The following is a 25,641-nucleotide window of genomic DNA, read 5'->3' on the forward strand; positions in this document are numbered from 1 at the left end:
ACAAAAATCTTCTCTATCTACAGTCAGCTCAATGTATGAACCCCCGACAAGCAAGATGGTCACTTTTTTTCTCTCGCTTTGATTTAATCATAACTTTCAAACCGGCTTCAAAAAATAAAAAAGCTGATGCATTGTCTCGGGCGGTTGCTGCTTCCTCTGACGTTGAAGAATATTTTGACCGTCCTATATTGGATCCTAAATCTGTGAGTTTGGCCACTTCTTCCACCAATGTTCTACCATTTGGGAAAACCCTTGTGCCACCACCTCTGCGTAAAAAGATTTTGTCGTGGTATCACTCCTCTCGCTTCACTGGACATTCTGGAGAACGAAAAACACTAGAGATTCTCTCTCGGAGCTATTGGTGGCCCTCGATTAGGAAAGATGTCAAAGAATTTGTGGCTGCTTGTGACATTTGTTCAAAATTTAAAACTTCCCGTAGAACACCAGCGGGCCTACTCCAACCACTACCTATTCCTTCCAAACCATGGACCCATATAAGTATGGACTTTGTCACTGATCTTCCCCCCAGCAAGAAATGTAATACCATCTGGGTAGTGGTAGATAGATTCTCAAAGATGGGTCATTTCATTCCTTTGACAGGATTACCCTCTTCATCTACATTGGCTGACCATTTCATCATGGAAATTTTTCGGATTCATGGATGTCCATCTGAGATCGTTTCGGACAGAGGAGTGCAGTTCGTCTCCAGATTCTGGCGAGCCCTTTGCAAGACCTTGGGTATTCGACTGTCATTATCATCATCATACCATACTCAGTCGAATGGGCAGACCGAGAGAGTCAACCAGGATTTAGAGACTTTCATAAGAATGTTTTCCTCAGCCAACCAGGACAATTGGGTAGATTTGCTTCCATGGGCTGAATTCGCCCACAATAATATGTATCACGAGTCATCTTCGAAAACACCTTTCTTTGTGGTATACGGTCACCATCCGTCTCTCCCAGAATTTCCTGCCCTCCCTCCCACCCAAGTTCCTGCTGTGGAGAATTTATGCCAGAAATTTAAAACTATCTGGTCTCAGGTTAAAGCCTCCCTGAAGAAGGCATCTTCCAGATATACATTTTATGCTGACAAAAAGAGGTGAGCAATTCCACCACTTAAAATTGGAGACCGCGTATGGCTTTCTACCAGGAATATATTCGCCTGAAGGTTCCTTCCATGAAGTTTGCCCCACGTTATATCGGTCCATATAAAATCACTCAAGTGATTAATCCCGTGTGTTTCAAGTTGTTATTACCAAAGAACCTTCGGATCTCCAATGCCTTCCACGTTTCATTACTCAAGCCTCTCATCATCAACCGATTCTCGGTTCCTCCTTCAGTACCTCGCCCAGTTCAAGCTCATCAAGAGGAGGAGTTCGAGATTACCCATATACTGGATGCCAAAATCTCTTGTGGAATCCTTTGCTTCCTGGTGCATTGGAAGGGTTTTGGCCCTGAGGAGCACTCTTGGATCCGCGCAGAAGATCTCAATGCTCCAGCTCTTCTAAAGAAATTTTATTCCAAATATCCGGGCAAACCCGGTTTCAAGTGTTCTGTGCCCACCTTTAAAAGGGGGGTTACTGTCACTCACCGGACGGTTAGTGCCTCTGGTCTGGTACGTGGCTCTCTCTCATTCCTGTTGGCGCCTGTCCTAAGCCGCGGCCATCCGCCATCTTGACTGGATTGCGCATGTGCAGGGCTCTTGAACTTAAAACCTTGCTTTTAATCCTATTGGTGAATCAATCACCACTCACTATTTAAGGCACCTGTGTCCTTAGTATCGTTGCCTGTTCTTGGTTCTCATTCCCTTGAGACTCCTAGGTGTTTCCTGTGTTCTGCTCATGTGATCGGTTTTGCTGTGGACAAGTCCTCTCTGCTCATCCGTGGTAAACTTGCCCGCTACAGACTAACTCTACTCCGCTGCATGCCTACACCTGGACAAGCATTATCTGCTCTTCTGTGGTAAACGTACCCGCTATAGACTGCTTGCCATTCCGCTGCATACCTGCACCTGGACAAGCCTGCTCTGCTCATCAGTGGTAACGTACCCGCCACAGACCATTCGCTATTCAGCTGCATACCTGCACCTGGACAAGCCTGCTTTGCTCATCAGTGGTATACTTGCCGCTACAGACTACCTGCTATTCCGCCACCTACCTGCACCTTGACAAGTCTTCCCATCACCGCAGTGGTACAACTTGCTATCCGCAGATCACTGACGCTCCCGCTACCTACCTGCACCTGGACAAGTCTTCCCATCACCGCAGTGGTACAACTTGCTATCCGCAGACCACTGACGCTCCCGCTACCTACCTGCACCTGGACAAGTATTCCCATCACCGCAGTGGTACAACTTGCTATCCGCAGACCACTGACGCTCCCGCTCCTACCTGCACCTGGACAACTCTTCCCATCACAGCAGTGGTACAACTTGCTATCCGCAGACCACTGACTCTCCCCGCTACCCTACTGCACTGACACGAGTCTTCACTTCACATCAGTTGTTATACCTACCTCCGCATTATAGCTGCAAGTCGCTGACTCTCCTGCTGCATAGCTGCATGTCGCTGACTCTCCTGCTGCATAGCTGCAAGTCGCTGACTCTCCTGCTGCATAGCTGCAAGTTGCTGACTCTCCATTGACATTTCTTATCCTAAGTTGTTGTGCTGTTCCAACCATTCACCATATTGCCCAGAGGATCGCTGTGATAAACTCCGCCCCTCTGGTAAGCATAATCACACCTGGTGAATCCTGGGTAGAAACTCCTAGTGCCCGTGACAAATAGGCTCCGCGGCAATGGAGTTAAAAAAACGTAAATTGAGCGCATTTAATATCTCACCTAAAGGCATCTCAAATGCTTACATAAAGCAATGCATTTTATTTGTTTTTACTTGTTTTTTAACATTTGTTAAAAAATACATTGCAAAATCCAGAGTGAATGTAGCCTTAATGTAGTGCATTTGCACCATACATTACAAATATCAGTGACTCAGAGTTTACAGAGTCACCAAAGATTGGATAATTTCTCCTGTATCTTGGCATTCATGCTGTTTCATCAGCAGCGGAACAACCATCACTCTCAGAATATTAGTTCCTGGTCACCAACATTTGTGGGTTTGTGGTGCTTCTCACTACATCAATACTACTCCTTATTGTAAGCACAGTTCTTACTTACTTTTTTCACTATTCATGAAATACTACACTAAATACTTTTGTAATAACTAGTTAACCTTGTAAATCTCAAACTTTCTCAGTTCAATGTACCCTTAGGGTTTCCATATATTTTTCAAGGCATCCTTAAGCCAAAATAATTGCCAAGTAGTCCCCTGTCTTGATCACCACCGGCCCTGGCTGCTGCTTCCCTGTGAGATCGCAGCAGCTCCCCAGGGAGCCACGGTGCACAGATTTGGGAACCACTGACAAACTATGATACAGCACTGTGTTTCCTACTTTGCTGTATTCAACTGCGATCTAATACCAAGTGCTAGTTAGCTTATTGGAATTTACAAATTTCTGAATTTTGACTTCCCGTTTCACTGCCAATAGAGGTTTTCCTATTATAAATATGATTTTTCCATAATACTATTTAACAGATGATAAATTAATTTTTTAATTACATTATATTTTTATTTATTCTTCAGTTCCCACACATGAACATGTTTTGAACTATTTTGCCTTGAATTGTATTATTTGTGTAAATTTTAGTAAATCTAAGTTTTTAATGAAACTGTATTACATGTCCCAGCAATAATGTTACTGCAATCAAAAGAACTAGTCATAGTATTTTGTTTATTTCACATTTCAAAAAATGTATTTTTATTGTTTCCTCCTATCAGTCTTGTTTGAACCATTAGTTTGTTACCTACTAGTCAACAGCACAAGTAACAAATTTATACTTCTACCCTGTGCAGTGGGAGCCAAATGCTTCATATGGAACATATTATTAGTCCAGGTCTTCAAAGGCCGCCACGACAGCACATCTGATTTCCATTTTGAATGTTATGTGCAACCTGGAGCCATTACGATTGAACTAAAGGACATTCTCAGCTTTCCCCAGACCCACTGAATGCTGATTCAATGAGCAATTCTTAAAAAAGATGTTCACACCAGGGACTCTAGGGATAAGTCTCTAACCAGAGCAACCACATTAGACCTGATACTTAATGCCAAACACACATTAGATACAAAGATACATCTTAATATATGTACTTTTTAGTAGGTAAATATAACTATCTTTGAGGTTGATTATAATTAGTTCTATCAGCAAAAATCAGACGTGATTAAAACTTGTGTTTTTTGTGATGCCTTTTTTGTGAAACGGAAATAAGTTTCATTGTGATGTTGTTTCCTTTTTAACAGGGACCTCCAGGTATTCAAGGACCTAGAGGAGACAGAGGTCCAAAGGGAAAACCTGTAAGTTGACATTATACATTTAAACATATGTAATATTAAAAGCTACTATTTTATAATTAACAGAGATGACCAAACTTCCATGGTTTGGTTCACTGAGTTAGTTTATCAATTTAGTTCATTAGTTCTAATTATACCAAATCAATTCTCAAATCTATAAATCCCTCAAGCAGAAAAAAATACATAAAGTATTACTAAATATAAATTAAAATGTTTACATGCTATCTATTTGTTGTTTTATATATATATATATATATATATATATATATATGTTTATTTTCATAGAATTTGTGACAATATATTTGAAATCTTCACGATTTACAAATTCCTTTTATGAAATAACCCCATATGAGGGAAGATTCTGTGCTTTGGTTATCAAGTTTGTTTGAAGTGCACAATTTTACCAAAATTCAATACAGAGCCATGTAGAATGGATTCATGTTGTTTATGATAAATTCTGACCCTACTATATGCTTGTCACAGCAGAAATCAAGATTTGATTTAACTCAAAGGAGGGAAAAACCGCACCGGGTGGTTCATATAATTCCTCAATGATATATCAATCCTGTCTAATGGCATCATCCATAAAGATTGAGGATCGGTGCACCCGATCATTAATACATTATAAATCAAGACACAAAGGAAAGAAAAGAAATGATCTTGTGGGGCACTCAAAATGAACCCTAAGTTAGGATTATAATATATGTATATTGATTACTGTAAAATACTTCTTTATTGATATTCATTAAAACATTCTCATAGCGAAATATAAAAGGTGATAAATGGATGAAACTGGTATAATACAACAACTGATAAAAAGACAAACTAAAATTTGTCTTGCCGCGTTGCTGCTCTCTTATACCACTGGACTATTGTAGGTTATAGTGTATGTTATCAATGTTACATCTCCGTGGTTAATGTGTTCCTGGACATTGAATATACAGTGATACTAAATATCTAACCTCTAATAATGAGAGTATAAATGAATATGATACCCCCTAAATAATAGAACAGATATATACCAAGAGTTTGAGAAAACTGGTATGATTGACATATACCAGTTAGTTGAAATAGGTAAAAACCCAATAGTTATCACATATAAACCATATATTAGGTGTAAATATTATAATTTAAACCATTGGGACATATAATGAATCTCCTGGGAAGATACCTTCAATCTATGTATAGACTGGGTTATTATACAACATATACTATAATGATTGTGGCTTAAAGATATTGATATGCAATGTATTAAACCTTTTTACAATGCCCTAAATGTAGGTATATTCATAGGTTCTTATCCCCTCTTATTTATGCGGGTTTAGAACTACAGCATACTCAAAGTTCATTGGTCCTCTTAATTATATCAGGACCACAATTAGATAGAATCAACTGAACAAATTGTATATTCATGATTATAATTCAATCCATGTCCTGCTATCTTCCCTATTTCCCCATATATAAAGGATCTATCTATCTAATATGTAGATGGTGCTATGATACTAAATTTGCCACCGCTGTGTCAGGCTGCTAATTTGATTAACCAATATGAACGTTCTCATATCAGGGCTGCAGCGTGCACAGAGATCTCATTAGGCTGCTTTGAGTTTTATAGTATATGTGATCAGATCTGTTTGCTATTTGAGGTTAAACTGTCTATAAAAACTGCCAGGATTGAAGAGAGCATTAAACGCGGCGTCCGCCGACGCGCGTTTCGCTAGAAGCTTTTTCTAGGCAAAGACAAACGCGGCAAGACAAATTTTAGTTTGTCTTTTTATCAGTTGTTGTATTATACCAGTTTCATCCATTTATCACCTTTTATATTTCGCTATGAGAATGTTTTAATGAATATCAATAAAGAAGTATTTTACAGTAATCAATATACATATATTATAATCCTAACTTAGGGTTCATTTTGAGTGCCCCACAAGATCATTTCTTTTCTTTCCTTTGTGTCTTGATTTAGAAATCAAGATTTGTCAGACCAGGCAACATTTTTCCAATTTTCAACTAACCACTTTGGTGACCCTGTGCCCACTGTAACCTCAGTTTCCTGCCCTTAGCTGATAGGAGCTAAGGGCAGGAAACGAGTATGGTCTTTTGCTGCTGTAGTCCATCCACTTCAACGTTCAACGTGCTGTGCATTCAGAGAGTATCTTCTTATTTATTTGATTTACTGTCACCTTCCTTTCACTTGGACCAGTCTAGCCATTTTCCTCTGATCTCTCTCATTAACCCGGCATTTTCGTCAACAGAACTGCTGGTCACTGGATGTTTTTTGTTTACATTCTCTGTAAATTCTAGAGACTGTTGTGCATGAAAATTATCAAAAATTAACAGGTCTGAGGTATTTAAAACACCCCATCTGGCACCAAAATTAATTCCACAGTCAAAGTTACTTAGATCACATTTCTTCCTCAATTTGGTGTTCAGACTGAATAACAACTGAACCTCTTGACTATGTCTGTATGCTTTTGTGCATTGAGTTGCCTCCACTTGATTGGTTGATTTTATATTTGCATTGACAAGCAGGTGTGGCCACTGAGTGTATATAGTATATAGAAAGGCAAAAGAGGAATCTATGTGTGAAAATCTGTAAAATTCTGCATTTCAGTGCTCATGGTAGCGACTGAGGTATATGAATGACATAAAATTAGAGATAGACAAAATGCACTATAGAAGTAATCATAGAATGTGTTCAGTTATGTTTATCAATTTGCATTTTCTTCTGATAAACACTGGATGTCAGTGCTGCTCCATATAATGTTTTAATGAGTATGGATCATTGCACGAGCACCAAATAGAAATAGTTTGTAGACACTTTGATGCAGTAATTGCAATGTTTTAAGTATGTTTATTTTTATGAATTGCAAATTAAATCATATTTCAAACATTATTTATCATGGGGACACTACTTAAAAAGGAACTTTAATAAAATAAAATTCCCATATTTGAACAAACATTTCAAACTTTTTGTAGAGATCCATTTCGTTATTAACTGTGAAGATGTTTTATGTTTATTAAAATGTTTGTTTGACTAGGGTCAGAGTGTGTCTTTGTGTCCCTAGTTTTGAAGTAGATTGGGATACAATATCAGACAAAGCATAAAGTATTTGAGATATTATTTTCCTATGGGATAGCAAACTATCTATTAGATACACGCTGCATTTGAAGATGTAGGGGTGTAAAGGGAGTGCCTGGGAGATGATTTAACAAACAAATAGGGTTCATGTCATAGGTGACCAGAAATAACAGAGGGGTGGGCTCACATTTCCCAATGAAATGGGGCTGGGCTGAATATGACAGGGGCATAGTCATAATGTGGAAGGTGGAGTAATGACAATCAGGAAGCCAAAGACTGAAGAACTAAGGAAAGTAAAGCAAAAAAAAAAAGTAGAAAATTACAATGTTACAATGCAAGGGGTGCAAATCAGTTTATTATTTTTCACATAAGGGAAATACTGGTTGCTTTTTCATGTAGCACACAAATACTTGGTAACTTTAGTTTACATTGAAAATAAAAGTTGATCAAGGGCATGCACTACCCCAACTCTAAATCTGTCCCCACATTTTAAATATATCTTTCCTTCCAATGCAACATGGTTTTTTGCTTTATTTTCCTTAATGAACCAGGCCAAGAGAGTTTTATAATGGAAGTAATAAGGTCCCTGAAAAGCTTTTTTGACCTGTCCTCCCGGAGATCCCAGAGGACAGGTCATGTGAATAGACTTTGTGTATACAAAAATAGACCAATAATGCTAATGTTACTTTCAAGCAAACAATAAACAAAGGTGATGGTGCCCAAATGCCCCAAAGGGTCAGGTATAACATTTTATTGTGCACATGCTTCTTTTCATTTATGTGTGGTTGATCATAGGCAATATGTGATTGCTAGATTGAAGAACTAGAGATGAAAGTACATTTGTACTGATCACACCATTTTACAACATTCACTTTTCATATATTGATGGCGCGATATAAATAAATGATGATGATGATGATATATTGAGCTCAATTCCCCTAATTTTGTTAGGGACCGAAATGTGCCCATGTACAATTCCATAACACTATATTTATGTTTACAATGATGTCTGGATAGATTATATAGTTAAATATGCATAAATATGCATATAACTGTAGCTATCCTGTTCAACTCAGAGATGCATGTTCAGATAGCAAATGCATCACAATTAGGAATAGAGCAAAAACAATATGGCAATATAAGCAGGTACTCTCTGAATAGGTAAATAGCACTGAAGCAAACTGTGATACACAATTCTGAGGAAGCTCTGTTTGTTCCCTCCCAGGGGTCTATTTTGATTTTTAACTTGTTGTTTTGTTGTTAGCCTTGTTGTAAAGTGGCTGGGCTCACTACATTATAATTTAGGGGCTTGATTTACTAAACTGCGGGTTTGGAAAAGTTGAGATGTTGCCTATAGCAACCAATCAGATTCTAGCTTTCATTTATTTAGTGCATTCTACAAAATGACAGCTAGAATCTGATTGGTTGCTATAGGCAACATCTCCACTTTTTGAAACCCGCAGTTTAGTAAATATACCCCTAGGAGTTTAATCTAAGTTTGTTCATTACAAAATAATAGATATATATTCAATAACACCGATTGATAACTTGTGAAGAGTTGATGGACCATTTGACTTAATAAATGTGGTACTGAATAGGAATGCTTCTATGTTCTTGAGAAATACATATAATGGATAATATATTTATTAACTGTTTATTATGATTCTAACTTGTTGTATACTCGTCATAACTTACAAATGCATTCCTTTAATATAAACCAATTTTTCCCAAAGGGTGCTCGGGGTCCTGGGGGAATAGATGGAGAACCTGGTATTCCTGGACAGCCTGGTGAACCTGGACCACCCGGTCATCCTTCTCTCCCCGGAAGTCATGTAAGTGAAGATACAGTATAATTTACTTTAGATGTTTTATATATAAGGTAATTAAATGACTGTTCTTTTAATACAAAGTGAAAGCTAACAAATAGTTCATAATTATGCTTAGTCCATTTAGAGTTTTTTTAATGACATCAAAGTACATAGAGTGGATGTTCATTATGTTTCCTGTATATGCACTTATTGAAAGGCTTGTGTTGGAGAATATGGGACCTATGGAGGAGGCCAACAATGGAACTACTATTGTTAAAACACTACTTGAATATGCCCATGCAATAGAAACAGAGGGCTCTATTTATCAAACTATCTATCGAAGGGTCACAGCCAACAAAAGCAGTGCTATTGTCGGCAATAGCCCCACCAAGAAAAAAAGATTCACCGGTCTTGCCAGTGAAAGCTTCCCCTGTGAAGCATGCATAAGTTTATTTTACCAGAATTGTGGCTCTGCAAGTACTGCTGCATTCCTTCTTTTGTTTTCATCCCATCTCACAATGGCAATTGCAGAACAATCAATAAAGAAATTGTTTATTTTTATTTTATTTATTTATTTTTAAAAAATCACATTGGAATACTAAAAACAAAAACAACAACTTGAACTGGTTTCTGGAGCCCAGTGTACAGTTATATGCCCAGTGCTATATACCAATTAAAGCATTGGAGTCTGGCTACTAGTTGTTAATGCACTATACTACATGCACATATAGTTAGGTTGAGGATCCTGGAAAGGGGGTAAGATAGCTCACAACATTCTCCAAACACCAACCCAGCTTACTACAATAACAACAATATCACCAACTCCTTCAAAATGTTTTTATGTCTTATTCTCTTAATTTATAACTTCTCTAATAATGCTAACAATTCACAATAACTTTTATATAATAAGAACTTGTTTTCTTTTGTTGTAGCCATTTTCATCTCAGATGCAAGGTGGCTTTGATGAGAAATCTGGGCTTGGTTCACAAATAGGATTGATGCCTGGTTCGGCGGTAAGAAAAATCTGGATTTTTTTTTAAGTCAGCAGAGCAGTGCCCACACAGCTGTCATATTGACATAGGGCTTTCCATATTCTTTAAAGCCGTATAGCTTTCAAAATATACTTTTCGATTCTCTGCAATCAGTGCCCATCTATGTGCTTGAAAGAGATCACTGAAATTATAGACAGACAGAATTGGGGAACCAACATTTCTGCTTTAAAATATGTCAAACTTTATACAAGTCAGTCCCATTATAGAGTGTGCTCCTGTCTAAACTTAGAGATAGTGAAATTCAAATGTAATCTGTGGTACATAAGCATTAAAAATGAAAAAAAAAAACAAGCTCAGTCAATGACTAAACATGTCCCTATCATACTCCAACATTTAAATACGTACAAATGTTTGCTAAATTATGTTTCAGTAACTTAGTCAGGATTCACTCAACTATATGTTAATTAGAAATGACCATAGAGTAACTCCTTGTTGGTTACATGCATCTGGTGTTCTGGGCTCAACATTCCTCAATATTTTATTATTTATATCACAAATAAAGACCACTTTAACAAATTATACCACTTTAATAAATATGTCTCTATAACAATATTTTTATGAGACTCTTACCAGCAATGCATTTTCTGACAAGAAGCTGCATTTTACTTGTTCAGTGTCAGATATTTACATACTCTTGCAATTGCCATGTATCAACTGTAAGTTGTCTATTTATCTATATTGGGTGAAATCGAAGATTTTGTATAGCTGAGAAAAATGTTGCTAGAGCAGCTGAGCAATGCTCATCTCCACTGCAATACTAGCAGGCAGGGTTAAAAGTACTCTAACTGCTTCACCATCCAGGTCAATCTGTGCACACGAGTCAGCTCACGCATGCACACTTGGTATTGGGGTTCCAGATTTGTAACAAAAAAAAAGTTATGTATATAAAAAAATCATAACTTTAATAAAGAAAAGGAAAATGGATTTGATTACTAATAAAGTATGTTTTCCTTTTGTTAACCCATGGCTATCACTATTGCTCCCGGCAAAAACATTTTTGCTGGATCTAGGGCTTTTCTTACTATGATAAATAGACCCCTAAATCTGTTATTTCCTGATGCTAAATTTAACATTATTGAAGTTACAATTTATTTTATTTAAAAAAAAAAGAAAAAAAGCAAAATGCAGAGGAGGTCATCTGATGTGGAAACCAGCTGCTTCCTTTCTTATCCTTTTCTTTAATAAGTCAGAGCTGGAGACCACAATTAAAGGCTCACCTGGCCATTGGTGAGTTGTGGGCCATCTGTTGCCCATCACTAGCTTACATATTCTGTATCTAAAAACAATAGCAGGATTTTATTGGGAAGCTGCATTGCACATTTTTGATATTTGTATTGCCAATGAGATCCATATTTCTATTCTGGTCATTCTGGGTGACACAATCTTTGTTTCGCATAGTTATTAGTTTTCTTAACTGTTTCCTGAAAAATCTATAGTTTTTGAATGCAGAAAAAACATAATTTTTTAATTGTGGCTCTGAAATATGTTTTTCAGGGACAAGTTGGACCAAGAGGACCGCAAGGTCTACCAGGCAACCCGGTAAGTAGTCCTATAAGATTATGAATAGAAATGTTGACAGAGAATAACAATGAGAAACAACAAAAAAACAGTATATAATGCTGTGTCTGTGTTAACATAATACAGTAATTTCAGTTGATGGTTTTATTGTATTCCCATGTTTTAATATGTGCATGGAGGGCTGTGAATTAAAATGTCTACAGTAGAAAAAGTTTGCTCCATTTTTCTGCTCCTGTAACATGAGATTAAATAATACTTGAATACAGTACACAATGGTACATCTGATTTACATTTGTTACCAAAACTTTCATTAATGTTTTAATCCACCATTATATAGTATGGAAAAAGTAGTAAAGGCTCGGGTAGATCAGGTATTTAAAATAATAAAAGTAAAAACGCTTACAGAGCCATAAGCAATATAAGGATATCAGGGTTAATTCTTTCTGTGACTTTTTACTGCATGTTTCATATAGGTAATTCTTCAAAAGGCAATGTCTGAACACTTCATTTTATTTTTTTAGCTACCATTCTATAACTTTGAACTGTGAAGTATAGACATTTTCTTCTCTTTTTCTTCTAGGGTGGTATGGGCCCCCCAGGCTCTCCTGGAGAAGCAGGAGAGCCTGGATCTATGGTAAGTTGTGATTTTTTACATACTTCACAATAATTTTATTATTTCAACATTTAAGCCACCTGTAAATGGGTGCATCAGTCTGAAGGTCATATAAGTATGGGAATGTCCCATGACAGTTAAACACACTGTAGGGATAGCTTGCTTTTTCAAACATATAGGCCAATTTATAACTGATGTGTAAAATTAATATTTTATACTTAATGTATCCTACATTTATATATTTACAATTTATGTCCACAACAACAAATCAAATTTCAACTATTTGACTATGAAAATTAAGTTAGATGGGTCTTAAATTTGATGCACAAGTTTAGTTCCAGAAAGTGATAGCTCTGTGTCCTACCTAATAGTTGAATGTTTAATATTTGATCAAATATCAAAATCAGATATTGGGAATGATGAATGCTTACAACATACAACATGCAAACAAACCAGTATATTGATAGGAAATTAAATTGCTTGTTCGAATTAATGATGACACAGGTAGAAATCTAAATCTGCCACATAGTATAGAAGAATATTTGAGAATGTGTATGTGTACGTCTATAGCAAATAGTTGGAGGTGTGTGTCAGCATACCACAATAACAAGAAAATAACAATTCTATTATATAACCTAACATTCTAAAGTAACACTCTAGTAAAATCTAACCGCAAGCTGTCATGAGCTTTGACATTAATCAAGTTATATGCAGTGTTATCTGGTTGCCTCGCATCAATAATAAAACCAGCATTATGTGTGCACAGTAGGATACGGGTGCTGATCTCAGCACTACTTTATGGTAGGGAAAAACATTGAATACAGTTATATAGAATTCCCAAACATAAAACTCACAGACCATGCCTGTCACTATGTTGTCAAAAAATCTAGTAAAAAAATACCTCAATGCATATTATCCATGAATTTTTCCATAAGTGTCTTTGTCTTAAAACAATATATTGCTAAACATTTACAAGTGTGGAAAAATATAATAATTGTTCTTAAATATGTACGTTGTTTCTTTATATTAGTACAATATTATGTATCTAACATTTTCATTAAGTAGTATGCTGAAGTAGAAAGACATTTTAGCTGGATATTGTTGAACTAATTAAAAACTTGTTGTGGTAAATAAAAGGTAGCGCAAAAATGTAGATGTGCAGCATACAAGAGCATGCAGAATTTGCCAGACATGCAAATAAAGTTTGCATTTTTACCCCCTTGCGGTGCACCATGATTTGCTCAACTACAAATTCTGCACACAAGCAAAATTTGCACTCAACTCTAAATCGGCAAATTAATAGTACATTCAGAAGTGACCAAAGAGTTGCATGTACAAAAATAGACACGATAGTGAAGAGACATACTTAGCTGTGTGCCATCAAGGTTGCAAATGATCCACAGTGGCAGAAACGGAAATTGTGGGTAAAGCTTTTTTCATGCAGTGACATATGGTATATGTGATTAATAAGAAAGTAGAATTAAGAAAAATAGTTGAATAGAATTTTTATATGAAATTAAAAGAGAATATTTGAGTATTTGTAAGTTTTTATTATTACATTCATCAATTAAAATGGATTCTTATCATATCAAAAGTAATATCTCTAGAGTGCATTTTATAATCTTTTGTAGGAACAGTGTTAACTAATATCTATTTTTGGTTTGGTTTTTAGGGTCCTGTTGGTCCACGTGGCCCTGATGGACCTGCAGGAAAACCAGGTGAAGATGTAAGTTATTTTTAATGAAATGCATTAATATGTTTGTTTTAATTTATTTAAGTTTCCCACAACTTTGGATACTTTATTTATAGAACAATTTATAAATCTTTTGAAAGTTTTAATTTTTTACTTTTATTTAGTTGTTAGTGTTAAAAAAAGACACAACTTTAATCTCTCCATGATTGTCCAAATGCTGTCCTGTAGTTTATTCTGGGAAATATCTTGGGAAAGACAAGCAAAAAAAACCAAAGAAAGACACTTCTAGTTTGACCAAATGGCAGGCAATTTTCCAAATCCCTCCATTGTATTTCATAGTAAGCAGGACTGTTTGGGCACAAATGGCGCTATCAAGTTGTTTCATCTCAATATCACTATGTAGACTTAAGTTAATTTAAAATGTAGATGTCCTTAAATGACCACTAAACCTACATGTTTCCTTATGGTGAAGGACAGTTATAGTTGCCAGCAGCTGACTATTTTTATATTTATATATACAGTGGCTGGTTCATGTTTAATTTCTTCACCTTCCCTTATCTCTCCTTGTTCCAACCATGAAGCACCACTGGTAGCCAGTCTCTAATGATTTCTTTATTAATTGCAGCTGATAATACTGTTGCCTAAAAATAACCACAAATACTTTCTCCACCAGTAGCTTCAATTGTTGTTCCCCTATCTTTTGTATCAAGTGTTCCTAAAACCTCTTCGATTGTAAGCTTTTTTTGCTTCTGTTTCTCGCGCATCCATAGTGGGACCCTAGGAACTTGGTGTGTGGTCACTTTAAAAACTTTAACACTTGACCCTAGCTCCTCCTCCTCTATACTCCTCTCCTGATAGGCCTTAGTTTAGTTTAATGTCCCAGCATGTAGGACATGTTGGCACTGCTGGGCAGCCCTTTTTCTTTATTTCTTTATTTTCATTTTATTTATTATTTACTTGGAGACTTTTGTTACCTGTGCTTAAGAGAGTCGAATCAGTGGTTTTGTGGAGCTGCGCCTGCGGCTGTCAGATCTGCAGTGGACAGCACAGATGGCTGTACACTGCTTGGAGCGGGGAACCGTAGGTGCTGTGGAGGTGTCTTCACTGTCACTCCCCCCTCTCTCCACTGGAAACCTCCAATGGAGTCAGGCACAGACACTGCAGGCTACGCTCAGCATTCCGAGGCAGCAGCTGCAGGGGAGCAGCCTTTGCCTTACCAGGCAATGATGGAGAGACAGATGGTGAGTATAAACATCTCTCAGCATAGTGCTGGGAGAGACGGGTTAGAAAGCTCCAGCACTCCCATTCTTTGTCATTCCATCTGTAAGCTACCAAGTCTGTATTGTTGTTTTTCTAAGTGACTTGTCCCTTAGATTGTTTGGGCTTTGGGGCTGTATTGCAGGCTCACTTTCCTTTCACTCATTGTGTGCTGCTTCTGTCATTTCTTGTGTGTTGTTTCTTCTATCTGTGTTTATCCTGTCAAATAGTGGGAGATCCATGAGGGCTAAGGCTGGGGTGGCTTGCATAATGAACTTTATCTGTTCCGGATGCAACGCCAAATTGCTTTCTGGACAGCCAGGTGTGGACGCTTTGTGAGCTGTCTGCCAGTCTGTGGATCGAGTGTCGAGTATGCCTGGGGTTTCTTGTTCAGAGTCAGCAGACTCTGCCTGGGCTAGGTCACAAGCTGACACTGTAGCTGATATTGCCTGGCTGGTCAATTCACAACTGGGAGAGTGTTCCTTCCCAAGATTCCTCTGCTTTTGCTGGGAGTCTGGCAGTTCCCGTCCCTGTTTCACAAGGCCAGGGTCCTCCAGGGCCTATGGCTATGGCCTCCAAGGAAACAGCCTGGGTTAAAGGTGTAGTGGCTTCGATATGAGGTCTGGTTTTGATATCCTCCTCTTTAGAGAGGATGTTGGAACCTACTATGCCACCTTCCTCATGTAACTGCAGGCAGGTAGGGTGCCCCAGCCAGGAAATGTCTCAAATTCTGTCCTACCAAGGAGGAGGGGAAAGTGGTTGTTGAGTTAGACATGGAGGAATCCTCTTCTAGGATTGAAGTTACCTCTGTCAAGGTGTGGAGGATTTGATACAGGCTGTGCTAGACACTCCAGAGACAGCAATCCCTGAGACTGCAGAGACTTCTCTGTTTGCACGGCAATTGAAAAGTTCCTATTCTTCTTCCTCTTTCTCCCAGTTGGAGGATTTATTGGGTGAGGCTTGGTCATTGCCGGACCTGAAGTTCCAGGTGTTCTATCGGCTGCAGTCCTTTAATACTTTTCCCTCTGAGATTCTTGCTAAATGGGAAGAGCTTTCAAGGGTAGATGCTCCTGTTGCGCAGTTGGCTAATGTAGCTACAATCCCTACTCCCAATGCGGCCACACTTAAGGACGGTGCAACCATAAGGCTAAGGGTGTCCTTAAGTCCATATTTGTTGCAGCCAATGCCTCCTTGATGCCTGCCTTGGCATTGGCTTGGGTGAACAAGGCTGTGGAATGCTGGTGCAAACAGCTTTCAGAGGGACTGATATTGGCATGGCTCTCTGCCTCTGCAGTCTTGGCCCGTCAGACTGATGGGTAGTCTAGAAAGACTCTTGAGGCACTTCCTTTCTATGTGAGTCTTCAGTTTGGGCAGGAGCTTGACACCATTATTAGTCAACAAGGGGGAAGGTACTTTCCATTTTAATAATGCTCCTAAGCCCAGGGTGTCCAGGTTTTGCTCCTTTTGTTCCTCCGGCAGGAAGAACAGAGTTAGTACTCCAGAGATCCGTCATCCACCCCATGGGTGGTTTACAGTGTGGACACCAGGCCTGGTTTGCAAGGCATCCAGCCGCTATGTCTGTAGAGAGGCAGTCTGCATTACAGGTGTTCTGCCCATCAAAGGTCTTCCGAGGTGGAAGCCCATCTTCTCCTCTTCCTGGATCACTGGTTTCAGCCTACTACAGATGCCTTGGTGCAGGGAATCGTGCACTGGGGGTAAATGATAGATCTCCTCAGGTATCCTCCCAGATAGCTCTTTTACAAAGTGCTCCTGACAGGTTGGACAAAGCGCCTGGCTCTGAGAGAGGCCATCCACTCCCTGATTTCTTCTGGGGTGGTTATTCTGGTCATTCAAACCTTTTTTTTTTTAGCTTTTATAGTTCCAAAATCCAATGGTTCATTCAGGCCAATCCTAAACCTCAAATCTTTTAACACACTGCCACCCAGATTCAAGAAGGAGTCCTCCAAGTTGGTAATTTACAGTATGGAACAGGGGGATTTCATGGTCTTTCTGGAAGTCACAGACACTTATCTGCATGTTCTTTGGTTTTGCTGTTCAGTCAGACCATTATCAGGTCCAGGTTCTTTTGATCTGGTCACTGCTCCACGGGTCTTCACCGATATCATGGCACTCATGACTGTACTGTTTCAAGGATGTTATAATCATCACTTACCTGGATGATCTCCTTATGAAGGCGCAGTACCCTTTGGTAGTTCTGTCACATGTCCAGGGGGTGTGCAGACTCTGGAGTCCCACGGTTGGATCCTCAATTTCAAGAAGTCCAAATTTACTCCATCCCAACAGATGACTATTTTGGGTCTTCTCCAACAGCAAAAAAACAGCAGGTGTTCTTGCCACTGGACAAGATTCAGGTCTTGTGGAAGATAGTAAGGTCTCTATTGGCTGTCAGACAGACCTCTACGTTTCTGCATGAAGGTTCTGGGCAAGATGGTATTGACTTTTGAGGTGGTTCAGTTTGCTCAGTTTAATGCAAGGGAGTTTCAGTTGAAATTCCTCTCAAAGAGGAATAGATCTCACCTTAACTTTTCCAGTCAGGTGTTTCATCTTTCTCCTAGAATCGCTCCCTTGGTGGCTACAGAAGGACTATCTCTGCAGGGATCACCATTTCTCGATCTAGGATTGGACTTTCGTGATGACTGACGCCAGACTTCGGGGTTGGGGTGCTGTCTGTTTTCATGCCTGTTTTCAATATCTTTGGACTCTGGAGGAATCCAAGCTTCTGATAAATTTGTCAGAATTCCGAGCGGTGTTCCGCACTCTGGTCACGGCAGGATGTTTGCTGCAGGGCAATGCAGTAAAGATTCCATCGGACAATGCCACGACAGGGCATACCTTAATCAACAGGGCAGCACCAGGAGTGGGCTGAACATCACGTTCGAACCATCACAGCGGTTTTCATCCTAGTGGTGAAAACTTGGGGGGTAAAATTTCTGAGCAGGCAGGTTCTTCACTCCAGCGAATGATCTCTATGGACAGATGGGGTCAACCAGACCTACATGATGGCATCTTGGTTGAACCACACGGTTAAACGCTTCCTGGACAAGAGAATCTCGGGCAGTCTTGATAGACGCCATGTCCGTATACTGGTGGTTCTGCCTGGTTTACCTGTTCCCTCCAGTTGCCATGCTTCTGAGGGAGTTGAAGGAGGTGAAGAGAGAAAGCTTGGTCATTCTGGAGGTGCCTGGTGCAGCAACGTTATCTCCACGGCAGTGGGTTGGTCGTGGTGTCTGCTATTCAATCAAGGACTGTTTTTTCATCTTGTTTTAGAATATCTCGCTTTAATGGCATGGCTGTTGAAGTTATGATCCTTCTAGCTAACAGGTTGGGCACTGAAGCTGGGTTTGGCCAAAAACGTTCATTGTGTCTTTAGGACGTAAACTGCCTAGTTTGTTAGGAAAGAGTTCCCTACCTCTTCTTTTTGAAAATCCAGGTTACTTATGTTCTTACAGGGTGGGCTGGGTGCTGGTTTGCACCCTTAAGTTAAGGTTCAGGTGTCAGCTCTTTCTATTTCCTTCAAATAAGATTTGCATGGATACCTGATGTGCAGACGTTCCTGCAGGTGGTGCTTCTTGTGAAGCCTCCGTATGTTCCTCCAGTGGCACCTTGGAATTTAAACTTGGTGTTGAATGCTTTGCAGCATTCCCATTTTTAACCCTTGGACACAGTGGACTTGAAATTCCTTAAGTGGAAGACTATATTCCTTTTGGCTGTTACTTTGGCTAGAAGAATCTTGTATTCTTGTTTTTCATAAGGATAGGGCAGTTCTTCAGACCAACCCATAATTCCGTCCTAAAGTGGGGTCCTGGTTTCACATAAATCAGGATATGGTCATCCCTGCCCTGACAAGATGTCGATCTTGAAGGACGAGGCTTCTCTATGTTCTCTGGATGTGGTCAGAGCTTTGCATACTTATGTGCGTAGGACCCAAGATGTGCACAAGACTGCAGATCTTTTGGTCCTTCATAAAGTGCTCAAGAGGGCCTGGCCATTGCTTGGTGGATTGTGGCTGTAGTTCATCACTTATGGTGAGGATGGGAAGCCTGTTTCAGAGAATCTGTGCGGTATAAAGAGGAAGGTGCTAGGGTCAATAGTTAAAGTACTTAAAGTGCTCACAAACCTGGATTATACCTACACTATACCCCAATGTTCCCGGTGTCCCCCAATGGACTAAGAGAAATGGACTTTATATATGTATAAAAAATCCAATTTTCAAGTCATTGTATGTAATTTTTTCATTGTATAACGCTACTTAGTATGTCAGTGCTCTATAAATAAAATACAATAATAATATATGAAGAGTCATTAATACCATTTACAAATATATGTAAAAATCCCCATACCTTGATAGATCTTGAAATATTTAAATATTTAACATTCTGTTTACATTTGATGTGCAGTTGACTGCAATCTATTGTTCGCTGTTCTTATCCATATTCCAAAAAAGTTGATATGACTGACCTCCAAATATAACCATCATGCTTTGAAAAATAATTAATATGGAATTTTTTCTAGAAACTAAATTCTCTGAAAAAGTGATGGTTTGGTTTTAATATAAAATTTATAATATAAATTATAAATTGGATATTGCCAGAGATGTGCTTTGCAACACTGTTCTGTTTGCTCATTTGTGCATTGTCTTTATCTGCAAGGGCGAAGCAGGTAAATCAGGACAAACAGGTGAACCAGGATTCTCAGGATCTGCAGTAAGTAACGGATTATTATTTTTTTTTAAATGATTGGTCCAATTAAAGCATGTGACATAGAAATTATGTCACATCTGCTTCGCTGCTAAGTTTCTCTCTTCAATTTGGCATTAGTCAGGGGTTCCAGCTACGGCCAAAAATACAGAACATACTAGTGCATCCAGGAGATGACTAAACACAGGTTCATAGATATTAGCTTCCAACAAGTCCTGTAATAATCCAATAAATTATACACACTCTGGGGCCGAACACACTGAGGTATTTGGCCAACTGGTCAATATCACTGGCAATATTGCAGAGTGTGTGACAGAGGCAGGATGTGGCACTGCAAGGGCCCAAAGCAAATAGTAGTAGTTTTTCCACTGCTATGTTGCCAGTTTTGTACATACATGTCTTCTTCATTTTTTAGTTGGACCTGAGCTTTTATTCAGTTTTGTGCTGTTTTTCTTTTGCAATATGAAATGATATTCTAATTATTTATTCTATCTTCTCTTTAGGGAGCTAGGGGTTTTCCTGGTGCACCTGGACTTCCAGGACTCAAAGGACACAGAGTAAGTATTGTATTGCTTATTTATTGGTATTACAAGTTAAAAACTACTCTATATGCAGCTTATGAGTAAACATTTCAAAATTGTTCTGAGAAATATTTGATTGATTGTACATTTGACAGTGAACTTTTGCAAGTTTTGCCAATTTGGCATCAAGTGTTCCCATCTTACCCCAACCACAAACTACACAACAAAATTAATTGACCGTCACTTACCCAGCTGTTTTCACAGAATACAAATTGCGTATTCACAAATGCAGTGCAAAGTAGGTATTCTCTGGAAAGGTACAGCAAAAGTGATTCAAAATTGTATAGCTGGAAGGTCACATCTCTGAAAAATGTCCTATTCTGCTATAAATTTCAATTTGTCTCAAATATTGCAGGAACTTTGCTTATTGTTATTATTATTGTTATTATTGTAGATATGCTCCTTTGTACAGTAGGGAAAACAGGACATACACAAAACAGGGACATACAAAGTAGACAAAATAAATTCAGACATGAAAACAAAGAGTATGGAGGACCCTGCTTATAAGAGAGCTTACATTCTAAGCGGAATAGGGCAAAGCTGAAACAAGAGGAGAAAATGTGGCTGAGAGTGGAGATTTTGACAGTTGTTAGGTGTATTAGTGTGGATAGCATTATAGTGGATAAGGTAAGCTCTAAAAAGAAATGGGTTTTCAGAGAGTGTCTAAAGATTTGAAGGCTGTGGGAAAGTCCGATTGGGCAGGTAGGAAATTTTATAAGTGGGGAGCAGCATGGGAGAAGTCTTGTAGGTGGGAGTGAGAGGTGGTTACCAGAGACGAGACAAGACGCAGGTCAAAGATAGATCTAAGAGGACGGGAGGGAGAGTATTTTGATATGAAATTTGAGATGTATGAAAGGGTGTTGTTGAGGGCTTTGTAGGTAAGAGTCATTAATTTGAACTGGATTCTGGGGGACACAGGAAACCAGTGTAGGGAATTACAAAGTGGTGCAGCAGATGTGGAACAGTGAGAGAGGAAGATTAGTCTTGCAGCAGCATTTAGGATGGATTGAAGTGTGGATACATGGGTGCGCATCTCTAATAATGATAACTGTTCCGCGCCATGATCTAAATGCAGTTGTGAATTAATATAATCTTTTTTCCGGATTACATTTAGTCAATACCTTTGCTATGCAATAACTCATGTTACAGATAAAGTATGTCAAATCTAGCAATAAGGGTTATCAGGTATAACTTTGAAGTAGAGCCCAAAATATTTTCTAAACTGGCTAAGATTAATTTTAGAACTAGCCCAAAATACAACTATTCTTCTGGTGTAAAATTTATATGAAGAATGTATTTTTTCCTGTAGATAAAATATAAAAATGAAAAATTTATTAAATACTATTTATTAAATGTTAAAGATTTTCAATCGTATTGTTGTCAACCAAAACATTCATAGAAGTGGTGTTCATATGTGTATATATAAGCATTTGACCGAAATTTTCACAGAGTTTAAATAAAAAGGTACAAGCTTTAGATCTTCTATGAGTGGCCTGCATAATAAAGTACTAAGCTGTATAGAACTAAGTTGATGCAGAGTATCTAAAATAATACAAGTCATTTCTCAAGTTTTTGGCATTATTATATGATGATCAATATTTTATAATATTATTAACTTTCTTTTTGTCTTTTAGGGTCACAAAGGACTGGAAGGCCCAAAAGGAGAGATTGGAGCAGCTGGATCCAAGGTAAAAATATTAGATAAATTATAAACATGAATAAATTACACTTTACACAATCCATGGATTGTTGTCATAGAGCATTTTAGTGATTCTTACAATATCACTTTTAAACTGGGTTTAATATTGTTGAAAATCAATTAATTGGATTAATTTAAATAGAAAATACATTATGAAAGTGGGAGAAGACCATGTACTGCCATTAAGATGGGTCATGTTAGCTCTTAGCTCTTAATTGTTGCATGTATCACTTTCTTGCTGAAAGAATGTCTCTTATTACAATTCTCAATAAAATCTTACAGAAACTATGCTGATTTTGTCTGTTTATGCTTTCTTCAATATTTAGGGAGAATCTGGTCCTACTGGTCCAATGGGTCTAAATGGCCCCGCTGTAAGTTTGTTTACATTATACGAAATGCAATGTGAAGTTACAACATTCTATTTGCTTAAATAATAATGTATATCAGTCATAAATAATATATATATATTGTGTATTATTTAGTATCTTCCTATATGGTTGAAATAACATGTCATTGACTGGAATGAATAATTGCTGTTTTTGTTAGGTGTACAGCTTGTCACTTTTAAACTGATTTTTAGTTTTTAAAAATATATTTTGGGAGGGTGGGGGACTTTTTTAATGGGCTTAGCACCATATATTTACTGCAAAAAAGCCCTTAAATATTAATATCTGTCTTCTCAATGCAAGAGATGACACTGTATTATTTTCGGAGACTTCTGTGTGAAACAGTTTCCCAATAATTTTAATATGGGCCCTGAAACTCTCCCCTTAGTCATCTTCTCTAGCGTAAACTAAATCAACATTCACAGCACATCATATCTAATGTCTTCCATTAATTCTCTGATTAATATAGTTGAATTTCACTAGACTTTATCAACTTCTTGGCTTTCTTATGAACTGGCATTGCTAATTGGACAGAATGTTGAATATAGATCTAACTAGAGCTTTAAGAAAATCAAAATTACATTTAATTTCCTTATACATATTTTAATGCAGGATAACATGTATGTGGCTTTGCTGCAGCAGATTGACATTAACTGTGACTGCTAAGGCTATAATCTATTAATTCTCCCAGATTAATCTCCATGAAAGATTCAGTAACGTAGTACCATTTAAGGAACAAGTTGAATGTAGATTTTTCCCTAAGTGCATTTATCTACACTGAACCTGATCTGCCACTTGTAAATGTTCAAGCCCACAAGTGTTCTAATACCATTTACAAGGATATTTCTACAATTAATAATCTCTATAGCTCGACATGTTTCTCTTTTATCTGAAAACATGGATATGTTGCATTCAATCATCTTTTAAGTTATTTTTACATTAATTATGATTGGCTTCAGGAAAAAAATATAACATACACTGCTAGCAATCCTGCTAAAGTGAAAGTATGAGCCACTGTTCCATCTGACAGTTTTTTATAGTAGAAAATGCATAAACAACATCTACAGATGTTATTTTATGTAACAGTTATAAGTGTGAATCCATATAAAATGCATTTGCAATGTTTCAGTAGATTAAATCTTCTGCAATTCCAATACCTACATTGTGATAAATTCTTGATAGAGGACATTTGCTTGACAACCCTTGCCAGTTATGAAACTATGCTGTCTGCTATTGGTGAAATTCCAATTTGAAATAAAATAATAATATGCATATAATAAACACGTACAATACCAACACACACCTAAATAATTGTCCTTTATTTGGAACAAACTAGGCAGTTGATCTGTTTACTTTTAAAATAATTGGTTTGCTCAATCACAACCTGAACAGATTGTTGACTGTGTCTCTGGTCATTAGGTAACCAAACTGCATGGGGTCTTCACGATACAGTTCCTCTTGATCACTGAATCATCAATTAATGTATCTTCACAATTTGACCCCATGTGTGTATGTTCACCCAGCTAAAAGATCATTTAATTTCAATAAACTGCTTATATAAAATATTTGTACATATATTTCTTATGGAAGCATCTACTTTGCTTCCTTACTTTTAGAGATTTGATACTTTGAAACTTGTGTCAGCTGAATGACTTCTTGCAGGCTTGATTGGGTTAAGGGGAAGGTTTGGTCCTAAACTGACACTACCTTACTAATTCCCTAGGTAACACATCAATCTATTTTCATCACGCAGCTCCTAAAATAAAGTAGGTTAAATGTTTACCAAAGGCAAAGATCCCATTTAAGAGGGGATCAGGATTAAATTTTTCAAGTGGTGTCTTATCCACCAAGGTACGGAAATGTTCAGTCTAAATTTGTATAATGATAATATGCATCATTATAATTTTTAATATTTATGTAAGTTATTTCTTTCTAACCCACTCATTTTATCCAACTGTAAAGGGACCAAGAGGAATGCCCGGTGAAAGAGGACGTATTGGGCCTCAAGGGACACCTGTAAGTATAGTCTAATCTTTATGATTTTGATAAACACAAAATTAATGTTATCTAAATTAATGCAAAAATAATAATAGCAAAAAATAAAATAACATATTTAATAGACAATATTAAATTATGACAAAGAGAAAACAGCAGTACTACTAGCCTGAAATGTTAACAAAAAGTTCACCAATCTATTATATTTATGTAAATAAATGGTACAAAATATGTAAAGCAAGATTTACCTGTAAAATTCTAAATGCGCAGAATTCTAATGGGCAAGTTGACAGTTATTTATAATCTTCCATATCATTAAGTTACACCATTTATTAATACACTTTGGATTGCTATTTTTCAGGGTGCAAGAGGTGCCAATGGACTTGTTGGACTGGCTGGACCATTAGTAGGTTACCATATTATTTTCTCTAATTGATTTATACTGAGTTTCATTGGCTCAATAATTTCAGTAGTTGTATGAAAAAATAACTTTCTAGTTTGACAACAGAGTAAAAGTTTTGTCTTGCTAGGTAACAATGAATTAATGACTTTTAATGTTTTATCTGACAGGGTCCCATAGGCTTAAGTGGTGCTCCTGGGTTTCCTGGCGCCCCTGGTATGAAGGTAATACATAGCATAATTAGTGTTTATGATTAGTTTAGGTTAGTTATATCTTTTCCACTACCCATTGCAGACAAAATGGAGGACAACTAGACCAGCTCTACTATACATATTTCTAAACATCATGGTATTATAATTAACTTGGGAATCACACCAGTGTAAAAGCACTGGCTTTCTATATACAAGTATAAGTTTGAATATTGCATGC

General features: G+C 37.6%; 1 protein-coding gene across 1 annotated transcript in view; it reads left to right on the top strand.

Moving 5' to 3' along the window:
- Positions 1 to 25,641, top strand: part of COL5A2 (collagen type V alpha 2 chain) — a 202,240-nt gene that overhangs the window by 110,850 nt on the left and 65,749 nt on the right. The window contains exons 6-18 of the mRNA XM_075180052.1: positions 4,360 to 4,413; positions 9,226 to 9,324; positions 10,233 to 10,313; positions 11,847 to 11,891; positions 12,451 to 12,504; positions 14,156 to 14,209; positions 20,104 to 20,157; positions 20,655 to 20,708; positions 22,367 to 22,420; positions 22,758 to 22,802; positions 24,780 to 24,833; positions 25,174 to 25,218; positions 25,383 to 25,436. Coding sequence (XP_075036153.1) covers positions 4,360 to 4,413; positions 9,226 to 9,324; positions 10,233 to 10,313; positions 11,847 to 11,891; positions 12,451 to 12,504; positions 14,156 to 14,209; positions 20,104 to 20,157; positions 20,655 to 20,708; positions 22,367 to 22,420; positions 22,758 to 22,802; positions 24,780 to 24,833; positions 25,174 to 25,218; positions 25,383 to 25,436 — 747 coding nt within the window. The remainder of the gene's footprint in view (positions 1 to 4,359; positions 4,414 to 9,225; positions 9,325 to 10,232; positions 10,314 to 11,846; positions 11,892 to 12,450; positions 12,505 to 14,155; positions 14,210 to 20,103; positions 20,158 to 20,654; positions 20,709 to 22,366; positions 22,421 to 22,757; positions 22,803 to 24,779; positions 24,834 to 25,173; positions 25,219 to 25,382; positions 25,437 to 25,641) is intronic.

This window comes from Mixophyes fleayi, chromosome 7, assembly GCF_038048845.1.
Source record: "Mixophyes fleayi isolate aMixFle1 chromosome 7, aMixFle1.hap1, whole genome shotgun sequence".
NCBI classification, from domain to species: Eukaryota; Metazoa; Chordata; class Amphibia; order Anura; family Limnodynastidae; genus Mixophyes; species Mixophyes fleayi.